Raw genomic sequence first — 22,762 nt, 5'->3', positions numbered from 1 at the left:
CCTAAAACGTGGGCTGATCACGCTCCCCTTACTTTAGAGATGGAGCTCAATCTGTTATCCCCCCTGTGACCCCAGTGGCGGCCAAAAAAGAAAACAGGATGCTAGGAATTATTAGGGAAGAGATTCAAAGTAAGAGCAAGAATATTATAATGTCTCTAAATTGCTAAAAAAAAAATAGCGGAATTAGAAAAGGTTCAAAGAAGAGCGACCAGAATGATAAAGGAGATTGAACTCCTTTTATATGAGGAAAGGCTAAAGAGGTTAGGGCTCTTCAGCGTGGAAAAGAGAAGGATAAGGGGGGGGGGGGGGGGGGGGATACGATTGATGTCCTTAAAATTCAGAGTGGTGCAGAATGGCTAAAAGTGAATCGATTTTTCACTCTTTTAAAAAGTACAAAGACTAGAAGACACTCAATGCAGTTACACGGAAATACTTTTCAAACAAACAGGAGGAAATATTTTTTCACTCAAGGAATAGTTAAGCTCTGGAACTCGTAGCCAGGGGTGGTAACAGCCGTTAGCATATCTGGGTTTCTAATAAGGGTTGGAGGAAAAGTTTATAGTCTCTTAATGAGATGTTATGTTCATCACTGGACAGCTAATTAAACTCTGGAATGGATTGCCAGAAAATGTGGTAAAAGCATTTAGCTTAGCCCCTCCCCAGATCGAACATAAGAATAGCTATACTGGGCCAGACCAATGGTCCATCTAGCCCAGAATCCTGCTTCCAGCAGTGGCCAATCCAGGTCACAAGTACCTGGCAGAAACCCAAATCCTACTTCCGCAAGGGTGGCCCTTGGCAGAGAGAAGGTCCCAGTCAGCGGCAGACAGGATGTGCCAGAACCCTGTACAAAGAAAGGAACGTTTGAGATAAATGCGCTGGGGTCGGGGGGGGGGGGGGGGGGGGGTGTCAGAGAAGGAAAATGCCAGACAGGGGGTAAGAGAGAGGGAGTTCCAGACCTGAGGACAGAGAAGTGTGTGGAGGAAGTATTGCCCCCCCCCCCCCACTGCTCTGGGACCTCAGGCACTGCCCAGTTGCCCGAAAGGTCAATCCGCCCCTGCTGCTATGCTGCGAGAACATCGTATGGTATCTGTGCACTTTTTTACAATTATGTTTTTACTATATAATTTATATTTTCTGTGCTAATAGTTTTAATGCTCTATTTCTATCTATAGACCCTTGACATAGGCACTTTGCTGAAACACAGGCCATGTCGGATCCTTCAATAAACTTTGCTTCCTTCAGCCTAAGATTCTGCCTCTCAGTTCTATCCATGGCCCACTAGACTTCTGTTGTGTTGCCAATTCCCTCTTGCTTGCTTTCACTGCATATAGAGTGGGTCATCTCGCCATCCTTCATTATCAGTCACTCCAGCTTCCTGTACTAAGACTCAGCCACTGCCAGTCACTCCTTAATGTGCTTGAGAAGGGATTTTAACAGGGAGAATAACAGGAAATCCTTACCTAGAGACATCAGAGTCTCATAATTCTCCTTCATCACCTCCCTCCAAAGCTCCTTCTGCCCTTCATCTAAATACTCCCATTCCTCCTGGGAGAAAGAGACAGCAATGTCCTCAAACCTCATCATCACCTGAAACACAAAACCAGAAACAGTCAGGGGAGAGGGAGAGAGGAAAGAGAAGGCAAAGCAGAGTCTGGTAAAGCAGGAGCAGCTGCTGTGTGAGGAGAGGAGAATAAGGAAGAAGAGCCTGAGGGGCTGCAGGGAATGGATTGAGCAGTGTCAGGCTCATTTCTTCTTGTGTGTGTGTGGCATTGCCTGGCACTGCATCCCCTGCTGCCCACCTCCTGTCAGTGTGAGGGGAGAAGAATGAGGAAGAAGAGTCTCAGGGGCTACAGCAGAGAATAGATTGAGCAGTGCCAGGCTCATTTCTTCTTGTGTGTGTGTGGCATTGCCTGGCACTGCATCCCCTGCTGCCCACCTCCTGCCAGTGTGAGGGGAGGAGAATCAGGAAGAGTCTGGGGCTACTGCAGGGAATGGATTGAGCAGTGCCAGGCTCATTTCCTCTTGTGTGTGTGTGGCATTGCCTGGCACTGCATCCCCTGCTGCCCATCTTCTGCTGTGGCATTGCCTGGCACTGCATCCCCTGCTGCCCACCTCCTGCCAGTGTGAGGGGAGGAGAATTAGGAAGAAGAGCCTGAGGGGCTACAGCAGGGAATGGATAGAGCAGTGCCAGGGTCATTTCTTCTTGTGTGTGTGTGGCATTGCCTGGCACTGCATCCCCTGCTGCCCACCTCCTGCCAGTCTCCTACCTGCTCAGCACAAACCCCAAGAGCCATTCTCCTGCCCTTCTCCAGAGCGCGATCTCCAGTACTGGCCCCCTTGGTCCTCTCTACACTTCTGGGGCAGCTTTAGGCTTTGGTCAGTCGGAGCCAAGACTTGGCTTCTGTTTAAATGGTGGCAGACGGAGGAGTGAATTAGGGAAGGAGCAGAGAACTGATCATCACTGAAAGCTATGGGTGGTTTTAGTAATAATGTCTTTGTGTCACTTCCTGGAATAGTTTAGCAAATGTTAAGCACAGAGAGAGGAAACTCCAGCCACATCCTGACCCTGAAACAGGAACTACTCCCTCCAGTTTACAAATACTCAGATATTATGCAGAGAAAACAGCTTCTTCCTCTACTGGACATGAGTAGGATGTGTTTTGGTCTAACACAAACCAAATTCTATATATTTCAGGGAGGAAGCAAAATGTAAAGAGATTTCAGGAAGCAAAAAGTGAGTCTGGTAAAGTGGGAGGTGCAACTGCTGCATGAGAAGGAAATAAGGAAGAAAAGCTGCAGAGAATAAAGAGCCCCAGGAATGGATTGAGCAGTGTCAGACAGTCAGAGAGAGAATGTAAAGCAGGAGGAGAATCAGAAGAAGAGCCTGAGGGGCTGCAGCAGCTGTGTCAGAGGGGTGGGATCTTGTCCTCCACTCCCCCTGACTCACGAGTTCTGTGACCAATCAATGGAAGGGGCGTGGTCTCCCTCATGCTGTGTTCTCAATCTAACCTCCTTGTTCTCAATCTACCCTCCTTGTGAGTGACATCATAGAGTCTCTCTCATGCTGTGTTCTCAATCTAACCTCCTTGTCCTCAATCTAACCTCCTTGTGAGTGACATCATAGAATCTCTCTCATGCTGTGTTCTCAATCTAACCTCCTTGTGAGTGACATCACAGTCTCTCTCATGCTGTTCTCAATCTAACCTCCTTGTCCTCAATCTAACCTCCTTGTGAGTGACATCATAGAATCTCTCTCATGCTGTGTTCTCAATCTAACCTCCTTGTGAGTGACATCACAGTCTCTCTCATGCTGTTCTCAATCTAACCTCCTTGTCCTCAATCTAACCTCCTTGTGAGTGACATCATAGAATCTCTCTCATGCTGTGTTCTCAATCTAATCTCCTTGTGAGTGACATCATAGAGTCTCTCTCATGCTGTGTTCTCAATCTAACCTCCTTGTCCTCAATCTAACCTCCTTGTGAGTGACATCATAGAATCTCTCTCATGCTGTGTTCTCAATCTAACCTCCTTGTGAGTGACATCACAGTCTCTCTCATGCTGTTCTCAATCTAACCTCCTTGTCCTCAATCTAACCTCCTTGTGAGTGACATCATAGAATCTCTCTCATGCTGTGTTCTCAATCTAACCTCCTTGTGAGTGACATCACAGTCTCTCTCATGCTGTTCTCAATCTAACCTCCTTGTCCTCAATCTAATCTCCTTGTGAGTGACATCAGAGAGTCTTCCTGGGCTGTCAGTCTCCTACCTGCTCAGCACAAACCCCAAGAGCCATCCTCCTACCCTTCATCCCTGGGGGCAGATCTGGGAAATGGGAATCAGAGAGAAGCAGGAAGGAACCCCTGGACCATTAGGACCGCCCTAGGTGGAATCTGACAAATCACAGTGTCAGAGGGGCGGGATCTTAGCCTCCTCTCCCCTTGTGACAAATCAATGGAAGGGGCGTGGTCTCCCTCTCATGCTGTGTTCTCAATCTAACCTCCTTGTTCTCAATCTAACCTCCTTGTGAGTGACATCATAGAGTCTCTTCCTAGGCTGCACGTGCAGGGAGTGAGAGCAGAGAGAGGCAGCACCAAGTCCCTCTTTATCTTGAGACACATCAGCTGCTGCCACCTGTGGCTGGATGTTTCACTCAGATGCTGCAGAGAAAACAGCTTCCAGGACAGTAACAGAAATGAGTGTGTGTGTGTTTAGTCTGACATTGCATGTGTCTGTGTGAGTGTGCATATCTTATTCCCCTTGCATTGATTGGTCAAAAGACTCCTGAGGAAGGATAGTGGAGGACACTGTGAGTGTGAGTGTGCATATTGTAGTGTTTTTGCAAAGAATGATCCCCATCCTAAAGCTTGAAATTTCCTCCTGTCTTTTGCCTCCCCAGGTCCATCACTCACTCCAGCTGCAGTTCTCTCTCCCTCTAACTCCGAGTTCTGTCTAATGGCAAATCCATCTCTCCTATGCAGCACCACCACACCCCTCATTCTCCCTCCCTCCAGGAACAGACAAGGAGGTTTAATAAACAGGAGACCAAGGGGTCCTTTTATTAAGGTGCGCTGAAAAATGGCCTGCGGTAGTGTACACACGTGTTTTGGGCACACACCCATTTTGGGTCTGAGACCTCACCGCAAGCCATTGACTTAGCAGTAAGGTCTCATGCGGTAACCGGGCGGTAATGGTCTATGCGCATCCAATGCCACTTGACACGAGTAGCTGCCACGTGTCAGAAAATAAATATTTTTCAGACGTGCATAGCGGACACACACCAAAATTGAAATTAGCGCAAGGGACCTGCCACACGCGCTTTTTTTCACCGTTGATGCGGGCCGCTAGGCAGCCGTCTATATTGTGAGCTCTGCGCACAACTAACCCACAGCCTCTACGGCCTGCTAGCTAGACAGTTTCTACTACAAACTCTCAGCTATCAGCCTATCCTACCTTCCCAATCTGGGTCATGAGGCAGCCCTGACCGTCCCAGGCTGACTATCAGCCAATAGGGAAATCCCTGACTATGTAGGGAAGAGCATTTTCCATCTCACAGATAGGCTGCAGAGAATACCTTCTCCTGCTTTAGACTTAGCCTGGCCTCAGAATGACATCCTATAGTATATCTCCTATCAAACTGAGCTCTCTTTTTCATCAAGCACTGCCATTTCCTCCCCTCACCCTCCCCACTGACAGTTTGAACTTCGTGGGTGTGGCTTGGATCTCTTTCAGGGAGAGAAAACTAACAACTTATAGCAGCAGCTTCAGAGAGCATTTTCCATCTCACAGATAGGCTGCAGAGAATACCTTCTCCTGCTTCCACCCACCCTACCCCTCTACCCACCCACCCCTAGAGTGAGAATACCTTCTCCTGCTTCCACCCACCCTACCCCTCTACCCACCCACCCCTAGAGTGACATGTCTTATATAACCTCCCTATCAACCCACTCATTACTTTACCTCACCCATTTCTATTCTTCTATCACCTTCTCCCACTACTCCAACCAGAGTTACACCTAATCACACTGACCACCCTTCAACATCTTCTGTCCTTCTGTGACTGTTCTCTTGTGCTTGACTGCTTAAATATTTTAAATTTAAATGCTTTACTTTTTGTCTATTAGATTGTAAGCTCTTTGAGCAGGGACTGTCTTTCTTCTGTGTTTGTACAGCGCTGCGTACACTTTGTAGCGCTCTAGAAATGTTAAATAGTAGTAGTAGTAGTAGAACTGGTTTCTGGCTGAGGCTTCTTTAATTACCTGGGGAAAACTGGTCTCTGGCGGAAGCCTCACTTGTCTCTAGATTGTGCACCTGTCTTTTAGATTGTAAGCTCCTTGAGCTGGGACTGTCCTTCCATGTTAAATTGTACAGCGCTGCGTAACCCTAGTAGCGCTTTAGAAATGTTAAGTAGTAGTAGTAGGCTGAAGCCTCCTTACCAGATAGGAAGGAATATGAGGAATTTGACCTTTACTCTAACCTTACTGAGAATGCAGTTCAGGTTTTAGCAAAAAGTATGTCTTCTACTAATATTAGCTAAAATAATGTAATACATAGGAATACAAAGCTATACCTAGGCAGCTGCCTGGGCACCAGTTAAACTAGATTACTGGACTAATAACATTACAAACTAGGATACATGTGTATATCTGTATATGTACAGGTCAAAACCAGGTAATTTGGTATTACTTATGCGATTGCCTAACTTCCACATAGTTTGATTTTTTTTGCGGTTCGCATCAACCGTTTTCTGAGTTCTGCTTGTCATCTCTCCGCTTAAGGTTCGGATATATTTGTCCATGCAGGTTCTTACAGCTATAATGTTCAAAAGGAGTAGCCTAGTGGTTAGTGCAGTGGACTTTGATCCTGGGGAACTGAGTTCAATTCTCACTGCAGCTCCTTGTGACTCCGGGCAAGTCACTTAACCCTCCATTGCCCCAGGTACAAATAAGTACCTGAATATACTATGTAAACCGCTTTGAATGTAGTTGCAAAATACCACAGAAAGGCAGTATATCAAGTCCCATTTCCCTTATGACATCACAATATCAGAAGTGAGCCAAGTATCGGCCAATCAAGCCATTGTGACATCACTGATGAGGCTGGCTCTTATTGGTGGAATGAGTGGAGGAGTAGCCTAGTGGTTAGTGCAGTGGACTTTGATCCTGGGGAACTGTATAGGGCAATCAAGCCATTGTGACATCACTGATGAGGTTGGCTCTTATTGGTGGAATGAGTGGAGGACTTTGATCCTGGGGAACTGAGTTCGATTCCCACTGCAGGCACAGGCAGCTCCTTGTGACTCTGGGAAAGTCACTTAACCCTCCATTGCCCCTGGTACAAAATAAGTACCTGAATATATGTAAAACTGCTTTGAATGTAGTTGCAAAAACCTCAGAAAGATGGTACATCAAGTCCCATTTCCCTTTCCTTCTTCCCCCTTTCCCTTATGACATCACAATAGCAGAAGTGAGCCAAGTATCAGGCAATCAAGCCATTGTGACATCACTGATGAGGTTGGCTCTTATTGGTGGAATGAGTGGAGGAGTAGCCTAGTGGTTAGTGCAGTGGACTTTGATCCTGGGGAACTGTATAGGGCAATCAAGCCATTGTGACATCACTGATGAGGTTGGCTCTTATTGGTGGAATGAGTGGAGGACTTTGATCCTGGGGAACTGAGTTCGATTCCCACTGCAGGCACAGGCAGCTCCTTGTGACTCTGGGTAAGTCACTTAACCCTCCATTGCCCCTGGTACAAATAGTACCTGAATATAATATGTAAAGTGCTTTGAATGTAGTTACAAAAAACCACAGCAAAACATAGTAACATAGTAGATGACAGCAGAAAAAGACCTGCACGGTCCACCCAGTCTGCCCAACAAGATAAACTCACACGTGCCATTTTTTGTGTATATCTTACCTTGATTTGAACCTGTCTTTTTCAGGGCACAGACCGGTATATCAAGTCCCATTTCCCTTTCCACTCCCTTACTAGGTCTCAGTCAGCTTAATTCTTAAGTAAAGCGAACGGGGACCCTGGAGAGGTGAAACACATGTCTTCTTCCCCTCACTGCATCACGTGATCTTCACGATTAATCTTTAAATCGTTCACTAGCATCCATTGAGAGATACGATGAAAGATGCCATCAATTCGGCAGTCTCTTGAAAAGTATATTATCACAAGAAATATCAAAGTAGCTTCAACAGCATTGCCAAAGTTGGCATGCCTTTGTCTAAATGACATCTCAGGTCTGTCAATAATGCTAATAGCACTGTTTCTGGCTAAAGCCAGGGCGGAAACCCGCCTGTCTGCTGTCTAATAGATGATGCTGGTGTAAATAATCCTGTAACTGTATCCCAACTACTGTCTCAGGTCTATAATTTAAACATTGTTTTGAATCTAATGTTGGTCCCTTTAACAAAGGGATTAACACAATATAACCTAATTGAACAGGCATGTTCCCTTCCTTTAAAAGTTGATTCACTAAGACCCCCCTTTTATCAAGCCGCGGTAATGCCGACAAAGCCCATTCACTTTAAAAGGTCTCCGTCAGCATTGCTGCGTGGCAGCCGCTAGAGTGACTTGATAAAAGGGGGCCTAAATTAGTCAGAAAAATCAAAGAAAATGAGGCCATATGTTTAAACACGTAGGTTGGACATGGTTTGAGTCTACAAGCTCTTTTAGCAAACTTAAGGGGTCTTTTACTATGGGCATCTCTAGCATTTAGCACGTTCTAATCATTAGCGTGTGCTAAAAACGCTACTGCGGCTTAGTAAAACACCCCCTTAGAGAAGAGCTTCTCAATAACAGTTTGATCAACCATTGAGAAAGTGCTCCAATAGCGATCTACTGGAATCTCATCTGATTGTGGTCCCCTTAAATTAATTGTCAGAGAGTTCCTTTCATTATCCCCCAAACTGTTATTATTATTTGTTGCTTTTGTATCCCACATTTCCCCACCTATTTGCAGGCTCAATGTGCCTTACATATTACCATTAGCGACGTTAGCCAATTCCGGTCTGAACAAACACATGGTATGAATGAATACAAAGTGATAATGTGGTGGAATGAGGTACAAGTAGTGTTCATTGCGGTCTTTGGTTACATTGTGTCGCAAGTGTCCAGGTTTTTTATGTTGGGTTACTCAATTCCACATGGATTTTACTATTTCTTTCTTGAAAAAGGAGGCAAAATCATCTTGAGAAACACCCAAATTAAGATTCTGCTGCTCAGATGGAGAAGAAGCACTTCTAACATTAAAACGTTCTTTAGAGGAGTTACCTGATTCTAGTAATGAAACTGACTCCTAAGCTACAGTGTATGGACTGCAATCTCAGTCTCTTGAATTTACTCCTAACACCCACCTAACTACGTCCATTGTACCAGACATGTATAGGCAACTTATCAAGGTGTGTTTGAACGTTTCTTGCAATCAAAGTGATGGGAAATATTTCCATAGCTTATTGCCTTCTTCTGATGTATTTCCTGTTTCCGCGAGGGCGGGACACTGAGAGGGAAGGGAAAGGCTAGAGGCGAGTCCGTTGTGCTGTTTTCAGTGCAGTCAATGCGACTTAAAATAAAAAGTTTAAACGCAGGGCGTCAGGAACAGAGAGGACGGCTGTCGGGGAGCTGAGGGCGGGCAGGTGGGGCTGGGTTGGAACTCGAACTCGGGGACTGAAAAGGGGGAGCTGGGGCAAGCCACTGGACATGGATGGGAGGGGAGAATAGGGGGCAAAAGAGAATCATTGGATATGGATAGGACAGTAGGGCAGAGGAGAATCGCTGGACATAGATGGGAGGGGAGGGCAGGGGCGAGAGAAATCACTGGACGTGGAGGGGAGGGGCAGAGGAGAATCGCTGGACATGGAGGGGAGGGCAGGGGCAAGGAGAATCAACGCACTATATTTTAACCCCTTTTTTTGGCTTCGGGGACCCTCTTCATAATTGAGGCAGGGCAGTACCATTTCCCCTTGCGTTTCTCGGTGCCCCTCCCTCGTCCTCCGATGAGGAGGGGGACGGTGACATACCGGAGCTGCTAACACTACTCGAGCCGCCCCTATGGCTCCTCCTCCTCTTTCTTTTACGCTTCCTTTTCTTTTTCCTGCCCTGCCCCCCCCAATATGTTTCATGTTGTCTCTTGTGGCATCCTGAGACTCCCCTTTTCATTTAACATCCCCGTGTGCGAGCCCTGTTCCCCTTGATCTATGTAACAGGTCACGGGTACACACGTGTGTCCCAATGCCTTCACCTGACGTCCGTCATCGAGACTCCTCGGTACCGGTGAGGAAGATGTGGAATCCACATGCTTCCTTGGGGCCAGGTCCGATAGAGGTCAGTCCAGGGGGGTCTTAAAAGCAGGAGGCGCCGAGGCGGGTGGAGACCCACTCAATGCATCACTGCTCCCAGCATGCATTGGTCTCTTGGCAGCCTATACCTGGTCTCCCGATGCCAACATTGCCCTCGAAGTCGGCGGTACCGATGTCGACGCCGACGTACCGGACCTGAAAAGCTTTTCTCTTTGGGCCTCGAGAAAGTTGAGTGCACTTTTTCATTTTCAGGCACAACTTACAACTTTCCTGAAGATGGTCAAGCCCAAGGCAATGAAGGCACCATGAGTGCGGATCAGTGCCAGAGATGGTCCGGTTGCAGCGGGCGCATGGCTTGAAGCCGCTGGGCGTCTTCGATGTCATTGCGGGAAAAATCGCTTCCGCAAAATCAAAGGATGCGATTGTGTCAGAAAAAAAGAGACACACAAAAAAAGGGGAAAAAATACCCGGTCAAGCGACCTAAGAATGGTCGCACAAAAAAAGAAAGGAAACTTAGAAAAAGAACTACGAAAGTAAAGGTGTTTTTTTTTTTTAGAACACCCGAAAGGGTAAAACGAACCCGTTTGAAGAGAACTTCAACTCTGAAGGCCTGGGAAAAAAACACGAAGCGCTGACAGAACTCCATGTCTCCTCAGATGTGGAAAAGAACTGAGCGTGTCCGCGCTACAAGCGGGAAAACGTGCGCGCGCATGCGTGACAGAACGCTCTTGAAGAGACTTTTAAGATTTTGCTAGAAAATCCTCCGGGCCGACGTGACATCACCAACATGTGAGAATATCAGCCTGCTTGTCCTCGGAGAAATGGCTTTTCTCCTGTGTGGATTCTCTGGTGTTTAGTCAGTGTTTTCTTCTCACTAAAGCTTTTACCACACTCAGTACATGTAAATGGCTTTTCTCCTGTGTGGATTCTCTGGTGTATGGTCAGTGTTTTCTTCTCACTAAAGCTGTTACCACAGTCAGTACATGTAAATGGCTTCTCTTCTGTGTGGATTCTCTGGTGTTTGGTCAGTCTTCTGTTTTCAGTAAAGCTTTTATCACACTCACATGTAAACAGATTCACCCCTGTGTGGATTCTCTGGTGTACGGTCAGTGTTCTCTTGTCAACAAAGTTTTTTTACCACAATCAGTACATGTAAATGGCTTCTCTTCTGTGTGGATTCTCTGGTGTCTGGTCAGTGTATTCTTCTCAGTAAAGCTTTTACCACACTCAGTACATGTAAAGGGCTTCTCACCTGTGTGGATTCTCTGGTGTATGGTCAGTGTTTTCTTTCTACTAAAGCTTTTACCACACTCTGTACATGTAAATGGCTTTTCTCCTGTGTGGATACTCTGGTGTACGGTCAGTGCTTCCTTTTTATTAAAGCTTTTACCACACTCAGTGCATGTAAATGGCTTTTCTCCTGTGTGGATTCTCTGGTGTATGGTCAGTCTTCTGTTCTCAGTAAAGCTTTTACCACACTCACTACATGTAAACAAATTCACCCGTGTGGATTCTCTGGTGTACGGTCAGTGTTCTCTTGTTAATAAAGTTTACACTACACTCAGTACATGTAAATGGCTTTTCTCCTGTGTGGATTCTCTGGTGTATGGTCGATGTTCTCTTCTCAGTAAAGCTTTTACCACACTCACCACATGTAAACGGCTTCTCACCTGTATGGATTTTCTGGTGTCTGATCAGTATTCCCTTTTTATTAAAGCTTTTACCACACTCAGTACATGTAAATGGCTTTTCTCCTGTGTGGATTCTCTGGTGTATGGTCAGTCTTCTGTTCTCAGTAAAGCTTTTACAACACTCACTACATGTAAACAGATTCACCCCTGTGTGGATTCTCTGGTGTATGGTCAAGTGTTTCCTTTTTATTAAAGCTTTTACCACACTCAGTACATGTAAACAGATTCACCCCTGTGTGGATTCTCTGGTGTACGGTCAGTGTTCCTTTTTTACTAAAGCTCTTACCACACTCAGTACATGTAAATGGCTTCTCACCTGTGTGAATTCTCTGGTGTTTGGTCAGTGTATTCTTCTCAGTAAAGCTTTTACCACACTCACTACATGTAAATGGCTTTTCTCCTGTGTGGATTCTCTGGTGTCTGGTCAGTGTATTATTCTCAGTAAAACTTACCACACTCACTACATGTAAATGGCTTCTCACGTGTATGTCTTCTCTGGTGTACAATCAGAGGTCCCATTATCCTAAAGCTTTTACCACACTGATTATATATAAATGGCTTCTCTCCAGTATGGATTTTCTGATGTCTGGTCAGTGTTTTCTTCTCAGTAAAGCTTTTAGCACACTCAGTACATGAAAATGGCTTTTCTCCTGTGTGGATTCTCTGGTATATGATCAGACTTCCCCTTACTCTACAGCTTTTACCACACTCACTACAAACAAACAGATTCACCCCTGTGTGGATTCTCTGGTGTATGGTCAGTGTATTCTTCTCAGTAAAGCTTTTAGCACACTCACTACAGGTAAGGTAAAATTATGTATCATACCTGATAATTTTCTTTCCCTTAATCATAGCTGATCAATCCATAGACTGGTGGGTTGTGTCCATCTACCAGCAGGTGGAGATAGAGAGCAATCTTTTGCCTCCCTATATGTGGTCATGTGCTGCCGGAAATTCCCCAGTATGTCGATATCAAAGCTCCATCCGCAGGACTCAGCACTGAGAGAATTACACCCACAAAGGGACACTCTGCCCAGCTCACCACCGCCAAAGCGGGGGAGGGGAAATATTCCAGCGCACCACCACCGGGGCGGTGGGCGGGAAACCACACCCGCCGACGCGGGGGGAACTGGCTTATCCTGCTACCGCAACCGCGGGAGGAGCTGGCTTACCCTAACACCGCTGAAGCGGGAGGGATACAAAGCTACCCTACAGCCGCACGAAGCGGGAAGGAGCGCCGGCATAATTTAGTTATCAATCCAGCCACCGCCGAAATGGGGGGAGAGGAAGCAGCAGCTCACTGTAACACAAAATCGTCTCAACTCGAAGAAACTTCAATTGGAAGAAGTTGAACACGAAGTCCTCGTGAACACGAACTGAAGACTGAACTTGAACCTGAAATATAACCAGAACATAAACAATACAGATATCTGGGAGGGGCTATGGATTGATCGGCTATGATTAAGGGAAAGAAAATTATCAGGTATGATACATAATTTTACCTTCCCTATCATCAAGCCGATCAATCCATAGACTGGTGGGATGTATCGAAGCAGTACTCACCCAGGGCGGGACATGGAAATCCCTGAACACAACACTGAAGCCCCAAACTGGGCCTCGGCCCGAGCAGCCACATCCAAGCGGTAATGTCGTGAGAAGGTATGAGCCGACGACCAAGTAGCCGCTCTGCAAATCTCTTCCAAGGAGACAGATCTGGACTCCACCATCGAGGCCACTTGTGCTCTAGTAGAGTGTGCCTTCAGCTGAATAGGTGGAATCTTCCCTGCCACCACATAAGCTGCCGCGATCGTCTCCTTGACCCAACGTGCCACCATAAGCTTAGATGCCTGCAGGCCCTTACGAGGGCCTGTGAACAGCACGAACAGGTGATCCGACTTCCGGAAATCATTGGTCACTTCCAAGTATCTGATGATGACCCGTCTAACATCCAGGTATTTGACCGCAGGGTACTCCTCTGGGTAATCCTCCCTACGAAAGGAGGGTAGGCAAAGCTGCTGATTCACATGGAATCAAGAAACAATCTTGGGCAGGAAGGAAGGCACTGGGCGAATCGACACTCCTGCCTCAGTGATTCACAAGAACGGCTCTCTACACGAGAGCGCCTGGAGCTCGGAAACTCTTCTGGCTGAGGTGATAGCCACCAGGAAGACCGCTTTCAACGTCAGGTCCTTCAGCGATGCCCTTGGCGGGCTCGAAGGGCGGCTTCTGCAAGGCCCTTAGCACCAGATTGAGATTCCACGTAGGCACTATCGAGTGCAGAGGAGGGCGCAGGTGATTAACTCCTTTGAGAAAGCGCACCACATCTGGCTGCGAAGCCAGGGAAGCACCCTTCAGACGGCTCCTGAAGCAAGCTAGAGCCACCACCTGGACTTTCAGCAAACTGAGCGACAGGCCTTTCTCCAGCCCCTCTTGCAGGAACGCCAACACTGAAGATATTGGAGCAGTGAAGGGCGATACAGAGTCTGCCTCGCACCACGACGCAAAGGTACGCCAAACCCTGGCGTAAGTGGTAGAAGTAGAGCGCTTCCTCGCTCTCAGCATAGTGGCGATGACCTTGTCTGAGAAGCCCTTCTTCCTCAGCCGCTTCCGCTCAAGAGCCAGGCCGTAAGACCAAAGGGGGAGGGATCCTTCATCACCACAGGACCCTGATGCAAGAGGCCCCGCTCCGCTGGCAGCCGCAGAGGGCCGTCCACTGAGAGTCTGATTAAGTCCACATACCAGGGACGTCTGGGCCAATCCGGACCCACCAGGATCACCCGGGCCAGATGCTTTTCCACCCGGCCTAGCACCCTGCCCATCATGGGCCAGGGCGGGAACACATAGAGAAGCTCCTGTGCCGGCCACTGCTGGAGAAGAGCATCGACTCCCAGAGATCGAGGGTCCCGTCCTCTGCTAAAAAACGCGGCACTTGGCAACTGGCCAAGGACGCCATCAGATCCAGGCTCGGCCGGCCCCAGCGCTTCGTGATGTCCAAGAACGCCCGAGCAGACAGTTGCCACTCTCAGGGATCCAAAGTATGGTGACTGAGAAAGTCCGCCTTGACATTCATGACTCCCGCAATGTGGGCCGCCGACAGCTGTTCCAGATTCGCTTCCGCCCACAGGCATAGCTTCATGGCCTCCTTGGCTAGAGGGGCACTCCTGGTACCTCCCTGGCGATTGACATAGGCCACAGCCATGGCATTGTCCGACAGGACCCGCACAGGCCTCAGCACCAGTACCGGGAGAAACTCTAGAAGCGCCAACCGAATGGCTCGGAGTTCCAGGAGGTTGATGGACCATTTTGTCTCTGCAGGAGACCAGAGCCCCTGCGCTGTCCGTCCCATCAGTGGGCTCCCCAGCCTGTCAAGCAGGCGTCCGTCGTGATGACAACCCACTCCGGGGTCATAAGAGGCATTCCTGTGGACAGCTTGCCTGGCCTCAGCCACCAACTCAGCGCCTTTCGCACCACTGGATCCAAAGGAAAGCGTACAGCGTAATCCTCCGAAACTGGAGTCCACCACCGCAGGAGAGAGTGCTGTAGTGGTCTCATATGAGCCCTGGCCCAGGGCACTATCTCCATTGTGGCTGTCATGGAGCCCAACAGCTGCACATAGCCCCAAGCCCGAAGAGTAGAGGAGGCTAGGAACTGGTCCAGCTGGGTCCGAAGCTTGACGCTCCGGTTGTCCGGCAGGAACACTCTGCCCACTTGGGTGTCGAATCGAACGCCCAGATACTCCAGGGACTGAGTCGGGCGCAGCTGGCTTTTCTCCCAGTTGATGATCCATCCCAGGGAGCTCAGAAGAGCAATGACCCTGTCTGTAGCTCTCCCGCACTCCGCATAGGAAGGTGCTCGGATCAGCCAGTCGTCCAGATAGGGATGGACTTGCACTCCCTCCTTGCGGAGGTAAGCCGCGATGATCACCATTACTTTGGAGAAGGTCCGCGGAGCCGTAGCCAACCCGAACGGGAGGGCTCTGAACTGGAAGTGTCGGCCCAGTACTGCAAAGCGCAGAAAGCGCTGATGAGGCGGCCAGATGGGAATATGTAGGTAAGCTTCCTTGATGTCCAGGGATGCCAGGAATTCTCCCTTTTTCACCGCAGCTATTACGGAGCGGAGAGTCTCCATCCGGAAGTGCTGTATCTTTAAGGCCCGATTGACTCCTTTGAGGTCGAGGATAGGCCTCACAGCATCTCCCTTCTTTGGCACCACGAAGTAAATGGAATAACGTCCCTTGCCAAGTTGATCTACTGGCACTGGGACCACCGCGCCCAGGCAGAGCAGGTTGTCCAAAGTCTGCTGTACTGCCACCGCTTTGACTGGAGACTTGCAGGGAGAGTTTACAAACCTGTCTCTTAGGGGCCGGCAGAAGTTACCTTGGTCCACTCGCCCAGAAACAAGGATAGCCGTCCTCCGATCTGCTCTGGGGCATGGACCAGGGCCCCGTCATTGGGTACAAGATCCTGGGGGAGGGCCGGAGGAAGAACCTCTGGGATGGCGGTCCCTGCGAAAGGAATGCTGCTTGGGGGAGAAGTTCTGCTTGAAAGAAGAGGAGGAAGAGGAGGCCGACTTGCCCGGGCGAAACCGATGGGCTTCCTGAAATCGGCCCTTGGAGGGACCAGGGCGAGCACTGCTGGCCCGAGTCCTGACCTCTGGCAACCTCTTACCCTTAGATGTGCCGAGCTCGGTCACGATCTTGTCCAGCTCGTTCCCAAAGAGCAGCTTGCCTTTAAAAGGCAACTTGGCTAGGCGAGATTTTGAGGCATGGTCAGCCGACCAGCGCTTAAGCCTCAGCCACCGCCGGGCAGAAACTATCTGAGCCATACCTTTAGCCGAGGCTCTCAAGACATCATACAGCAAGTCCGCCAAGTAGGCCAGGCCCGACTCCAGGACCGGCCAGTCCGCCCTCAAGGAAGAATCCGAGGGGGAAGCCCGTTGCAAAACGGTCAGGCATGCCCTGGCCACATAGGAGCCGCAAACCGAGGCTTGCAAACTCAGGGCGGCCGCCTCAAAGGCCGACCTTAAGGACGCCTCCAATCTCCTGTCCTGAGCGTCCTTCAGGGCAGTGCCACCTTCCACCGGCAGAGCCGCCTTCTTAGTCACCGCAGTGATTAAAGAGTCTACTGTAGGCCAGAGAAAGGCCTCCCGTTCACCCTCAGGCAGAGGGTACAGACGGGACATGGCTCTGGCTACCTTAAGGCTCACTTCATGGGCATCCCATTGAGCCGAAATTAAAGTCTGCATGGCTTCATGAACGTGGAAGGTTCTGGGCAGGCGCTTAGTTCCCAGCATAATGGCAGAGCCAGCTGAGGCTGAGAGAGGGCCTTCCTCCGGAGAGGAAATTTTCAGAATGCTCATGGCCTGCACTAACAGGTTGGTCAAATCCTCTGAGCGAAAAAGCCGCGCTGCAGAGGGGTCATCCGCTCCATCCGAGCGGGGATTGGTCTCCTCCACAGAATCACCTGAGGACCTTTGGGAGAACTCAGATACGCTGCCCTCATCCACATCAGAGGAGACCGAGTCCCCTAGGGCCTGGAGATCCACCCGAGGGCGCTTGATCATGGAAGCCTCATCACCCTTATCAGGCAGAGGAGCAGGGGCAGCGTTTTGCATAAGGAAAGCCTGATGCAGCAGTAAAATAAACTCAGGGGAGAAACCCCCCAGTCTGTGCACTTCTGCCGCCTGGGCCACGGCCCTAGAAGCACTCTCAACCTGCGCTCCCAAGAGAGGGAGAGAGGCGCGCTGCGCATCTAAAATGGTGTCCGCCACAACACTCCGTGAAGAAGCCGCGTGGGAAGAATGGCGCTTTAATTTAGCTGACTTTATACCGTCGCCCGAGTCAAGGGCGACCATACCATTAACGTCTCCCACCTCAAGGGCGACCCAAGAAGGAGCCGACTGAGCAGCGTGGCCGGCCACAACCGGGAGGGCGGCCAGCTGGGGATGGGCGCCTAAGGCGGGAAAAACCGCCGCACTGGAGGAAAACGATTCCGAAAAGTCGCCCAAGAAAGGCGTCTCTGATTTGGAACCCCCCCCCCGCTTCCCCGCTAGACGTGCGCACGCGGTCTGGGGAGCGTCTTTTCGCGCCCTTGCCATCCGACACCATAGCCACGTGGAGACCGTTCGGGGAACCCCCTGCCTGCTAGGAAAAGGTAAAATTACCTGCTTCTCGCTCCGAGCTGCAACGATTTGGAGTCCCAATGAGTAGCTGCAACCAAGGACATCTTTCTCTCAAGGACATCTATTTCTCTGTTTTTTTTTTTTTTTTAAAACGGAGCCAGCAAGAGGGGGGAGAAAAGGAGGGACCTGGCACCACCAGGTTTGCACTTGCTCACGAAGAGCCCTCAACCCCAGGTACTCAACAAAACCTAAACAATTAGGCTTGGAGACCTAGCCAGAGCTGCTGCTGTGCGACCACACACCTGCTAGATAGAGAAGTGCAGAAGTGGCCTAGTGGTTAGGGTGGTGGACTTTGGTCCTGAGGAACTGAGTTCAATTCCCAGCACAGGCAGCTCCTTGTGACTCTGGGCAAGTCACTTAACCCTCCATTGCCCCATGTAAGCCGCATTGAGCCTGCCATGAGTGGGATAGCGCGGGGTACAAATGTAACAAAAAAAAAACATACTGGGGAATTTCCGGCAGCACATGACCACATACATGGAGGCAAAAGATTGCTCTCTATCTCCACCTGCTGGTAGATCGACACAACCCACCAGTCTATGGATTGATCGGCTTGATGATAGGGAAATGGTTTCTCTCCTGTGTGGTTTTTCCTCTGTGTTTCCCTTTAAGCTAAAACTTTTACCACACTCACTACATGTAAACAGGCTTTTCACCTGTTGGATTTTCTGGTGTCTGTGGATTCTCTGGTGTCTGGTCAGTGTTCTCTTCTCAGTAAAGCTTTTACCACACTCAGTACATGTAAACGGCTTCTCTCCTGTGTGGATTCTATGGTGTCTGGTCAGTGTTTTCTTCTCACTAAAGCTTTTACCACACTCACTACATGTAAATGGCTTCTCTCCTGTGTGGATTCTCTGGTGTCTGGTGACTTTTTTCTTCTCAGCAAAGCTTTTGCCACACTCAGTACATGTAAATGGATTCTCTGGTGTATGGTCAGTGTTTCCTTTTTACTAAAGCTTTTACCACACTCAGTACATGTAAATGGATTCTCACCTGTGTGAATTCTCTGATGTATGGTCAGTGTTTTCTTCTCAGTAAAGCTTTTAGCACACTCACTACAGGTAAATGGTTTCTCTCCTGTGTGGTTTTTCTCTGTGTTTGGTCAGTTTTCCCTTTAAGCTAAAACTTTTACCACACTCACTACATGTAAACGGCTTTTCACTTGTTGGATTTTCTGGTGTCTGTGGATTCTCTGATGTCTGGTCAGTGTTCTCTTCTCACTAAAGCTTTTACCACACTCACTACATGTAAATGGCTTTTCACCTGTGTGGATTCTCTGGTGTATGGTCAGTGCTTCCTTTTTAATAAAGCTTCTACCACACTCAGTACATGTAAATGGCTTCTCACCTGTGTGGATTCTCTGGTGTACAGTTAGTGCTTCCTTTTTACTAACGCTTTTACCACACTCAGTACATGTAAATGGCTTCTCACCTGTGTGGATTCTCTGGTGTACGGTTAGTGTTTCCTTTTTACTAAAGCTTTTACCACACTCAGTACATGTAAATGGCTTCTCACCTGTGTGGATTCTCTGGTGTACGATTAGTGTTTCCTGTTTACTAAAGCTTTTACCACACTCAGTACATGTAAATGGCTTCTCACCTGTGTGGACTCTCTGGTGTCTGGTCAGTGCATTCTTCTCAGTAAAGCTTTTACCACACTCAGTACATGTAAATGGCTTCTCACCTATGTGGATTTTCTGATGTCTGGTGACTTTTTTCTTCTCAGCAAAGCTTTTACCACACTCAGTACATGTAAATGGCTTCTCACCTGTGTGAATTCTCTGATGTATGGTCAGTGTTTTCGTTTCAGTAAAGCTTTTACCACACTCAGTACATGTAAATTGATTCTCTCCTGTGTGGATTCTCTGGTGTATGGTAAGTGTATTCTTCTCAGTAAAGCTTTTACCACACTCAGTACATGTAAATGGCTTTTCTCCTGTGTGGATTCTCTGGTGTCTGGTCACTGTTTTCTTATCAGTAAAGCTTTTACCACACTCAGTACATGTAAATGGCTTTTCTCCTGTGTGGATTCTCTGGTGTATGGTCAGTGGTTTCTTCTCAGTAAAGCTTTTACCACACTCAGTACATGTAAATGGATTCTCTAATGTGTGGATTCTCTGGTGTCTGGTCAGTGTTTTCTTCTCACTAAAGCTTTTACCACACTCACTACATGTAAATGGCTTTTCACCTGTATGGATTCTCTGGTGTATGGTCAGTGCTTCCTTTTTAATAAAGCTTCTACCACAATCAGTACATGTAAATGGCTTCTCACCTGTGTGGATTCTCTGGTGTGCGGTTAGTGCTTCCTTTTTACTAACGCTTTTACCACACTCAGTACATGTAAATGGCTTCTCACCTGTGTGGACTCTCTGGTGTCTGGTCAGTGTATTCTTCTCAGTAAAGCTTTTACCACACTCAGTACATGTAAATGGCTTCTCACCTGTGTGGATTCTCTGGTGTCTGGTCACTGTTTTCTTATCAGTAAAGCTTTTACCACATTCACTACATGGAAACAGATTCACCCCTGTGTGGATTCTCTGGTGTCTGGTCAGTGTTTTCTTCTCACTAAAGCTTTTACCACACTCAGTACATGTAAATGGCTTCTCACCTGTGTGGACTCTGTGGTGTCTGGTCAGTGTATTCTTCTCAGTAAAGCTTTTACCACACTCACTACGTGTAAATGGCTCAATGCTGTGGATTCTCTCGTGTGTTGTGAGGTGTTCTTTCTGACTGAAGCTTTTATTACAGTCAGTACAGGTAAATGGGTTCATTCCAGTGTCAGTTTTCAGGTGGTCTCGGAGACTGTCTGAAGTGAAGCTTTTACCACACATAGTAAACGTAAATGGTTTCACTACTGAATTAAGCCTCTTGGGCATTGTGAGGTTTCCTTTCCAACAAGCACTTATACCACTGTCAGCAGAAGTATATAATCTCTCATTTTTCTCGATTTCCTCATATTTTGAGAGTGTTGCCTTCCTGCAAAATATTTGTTCAGATTTAGTAGAAGTGTCCGATTCCCCAGCAGTTTGAGCTTTTTGATGATCTATGACTGCTTCCTCTTGACTAAAGCTTTTCGGACATTCAGTACTTGAAACTGATCTCTGTCCTTGGTGGAAATTTTCTTCCTTGTTGGAGCTTTTCTCACATCCAGGACATGAAGATAATCTCTCATCAGTGATGTTTTTCTTATGTTTTATAATGTCTGCTTTGTTCGTAAAGCTATTCCCATATTCTGTAAATGTACACATTGTAGTTTCTTTATTAGTTTTCTTGGGTTGCATTAGCTCTTTCTTCCTACTGAAACCTTTCCCACATTCAGAACCTGTAAAATATTTCTCTTTTATGACTGTTTTCTGTTGTCCCTGTAGTTCTCTCTTTAGACTGAAGTTTCCCCCCTTGTCCGTACATGTAGATGGTCTCTCTTCAGTATCATATCTGTGATGTGATTTTAGAACGAGATGATTGCTAAGGAATATCTGACAAATATCACAGGAACAGCTTTGATCTCTCATCTGGTTTCTCTCCTCTTCCCCTGTCTGTTTGAGATTACTGGCACTGTTTTCACACAGAGCTGAGCCTCCTGGTGAAGGTTTTTGTTTATTTTGATTCTTTTCCTTTTCTCCCCAGTCAGGACAGGAAGAAGTTTCCTCTTTGTCTCTTTCTGATAACATCTTTTCTTCTTCAGGCTTCTCACTGAGCTTCCAGTGATGTGTCTCTGAATTACTGGTTTTAGGATTCTCTTGTTCTAAATAAAAGAAAGAGAATTGAGTATTTTTGTAGGACACAAAAAACAGGAGGTCGAAAATGCTGCCATCAAAACGTATCACAAGGAAAAAGCAGCAATGATGAGCCAGTAATTATGAAATCGTAAAATGGACAAACAATCCACCTAAAGCCGCCTGGGGGGGGGGGGGGGGGGGGGGGGGGGGTTGTGGAGGGTATGTCTTTTTTTGTCTTAGTTCTCTGCATAGGGTATTGTAAGAAGATTCTTTTACCCCTTTATTTCTGTTTATCTTTCAGGGGATTCTTTGTCCATTTTACAATGTATAATTCTACCCCTGAATGCCGAAACATGTTGGGCTGACGAACTAATGGGAAAAGTACTTTAGACTTAGATTTTCCACTACTTATAAGGCTGTTTTGATTCATTAAAGGATTTTAAGAAATAATTACTGGCTCCTGATTGCTGCTTTGTTATTGTAGAAGAATAATTTAACAAGTTTCAGGGCCTTAGGGTTGCCATGTTGGAAATCAGCACTACCGCCCGGCATACCCAGGGGTAGTTCTGAGTTTGCCGTGTGCCATTTTCCACGTCAGAAAACATTTTTTCTATTTTGTAACGTGGGACCGTGGTGTAGGCGCTTCCAGCGGTAATTGCGCACTGACCAGTTACTGCTGCATTAAAATGTGAACATTCTCATGCATTAAATGGCTGCACGCAGATTTCTGTTTTAGCAGACGGCTATTTATGCCTTCACTTAAAACATAGGCAATTCCAGACGCCCACTCTACCGAGCACCACTCATATTTGTAAAATGCCAGAGATGCAAATAAAATACATGATCTCCCTCAAGTTGATATATAAAAGCTTCTTATTGGTCTTTACACATTGGTATAATAACCATTGGGGTCTTGATGTCATTGATTCAGGTAAGGTGAGCCCTTGGACCAAAACTGGAGCTTTGGCAGACAAGTCACCTAGGCTGGCACAGGCAGGATTCAAAACAGACTTGGCTGAAGACAAAATCAAGAACAGGCAAGACAGGACTAGAATAAACCAGGAGACTCAACAAGGCAGGACAGAGGTAACAAGGCACAATGGACAAGACAAGGACTGGATCCAGGCGAGACAAGGAGAAAAAGGCAAAGGGGCAGAACTGGAATCCAGACAGGACAGGCAGACTCGAAACTGGATTAAAACTGGGACTGGGACCCAGGCAATACAAGGCAAGACACAGAACTGGATTAAAACTAGTTCCAGAAAAGGGCAAGAGCAGGACAAGGTAAGGACTGGATCCGGACAGGACTAGACTGAATGAGACAAGACAAGGCACAACAAGACAGGCAAAGCAGGGCAGGAGCGAGGCAA

The 22,762-nt window shown here is 47.7% G+C and overlaps 1 protein-coding gene across 1 annotated transcript in view; it reads right to left on the bottom strand.

Moving 5' to 3' along the window:
* The window catches only part of LOC115462545 (zinc finger protein 850-like), a 58,972-nt gene that overhangs the window by 13,980 nt on the left and 22,230 nt on the right, over nt 1–22,762 (bottom strand). Inside the window, exons 2-5 of the mRNA XM_030192543.1 lie at nt 18,922–21,418; nt 18,414–18,583; nt 13,610–13,617; nt 12,031–12,286 (exon numbers count right to left, since the gene is read on the bottom strand). Coding sequence (XP_030048403.1) covers nt 12,031–12,286; nt 13,610–13,617; nt 18,414–18,583; nt 18,922–21,418 — 2,931 coding nt within the window. The remainder of the gene's footprint in view (nt 1–12,030; nt 12,287–13,609; nt 13,618–18,413; nt 18,584–18,921; nt 21,419–22,762) is intronic.

This window comes from Microcaecilia unicolor, chromosome 1 (genome assembly GCF_901765095.1).
Source record: "Microcaecilia unicolor chromosome 1, aMicUni1.1, whole genome shotgun sequence".
Classification (NCBI taxonomy): domain Eukaryota; kingdom Metazoa; phylum Chordata; class Amphibia; order Gymnophiona; family Siphonopidae; genus Microcaecilia; species Microcaecilia unicolor.
This window is presented reverse-complemented; position numbering and strand designations above follow the sequence as displayed.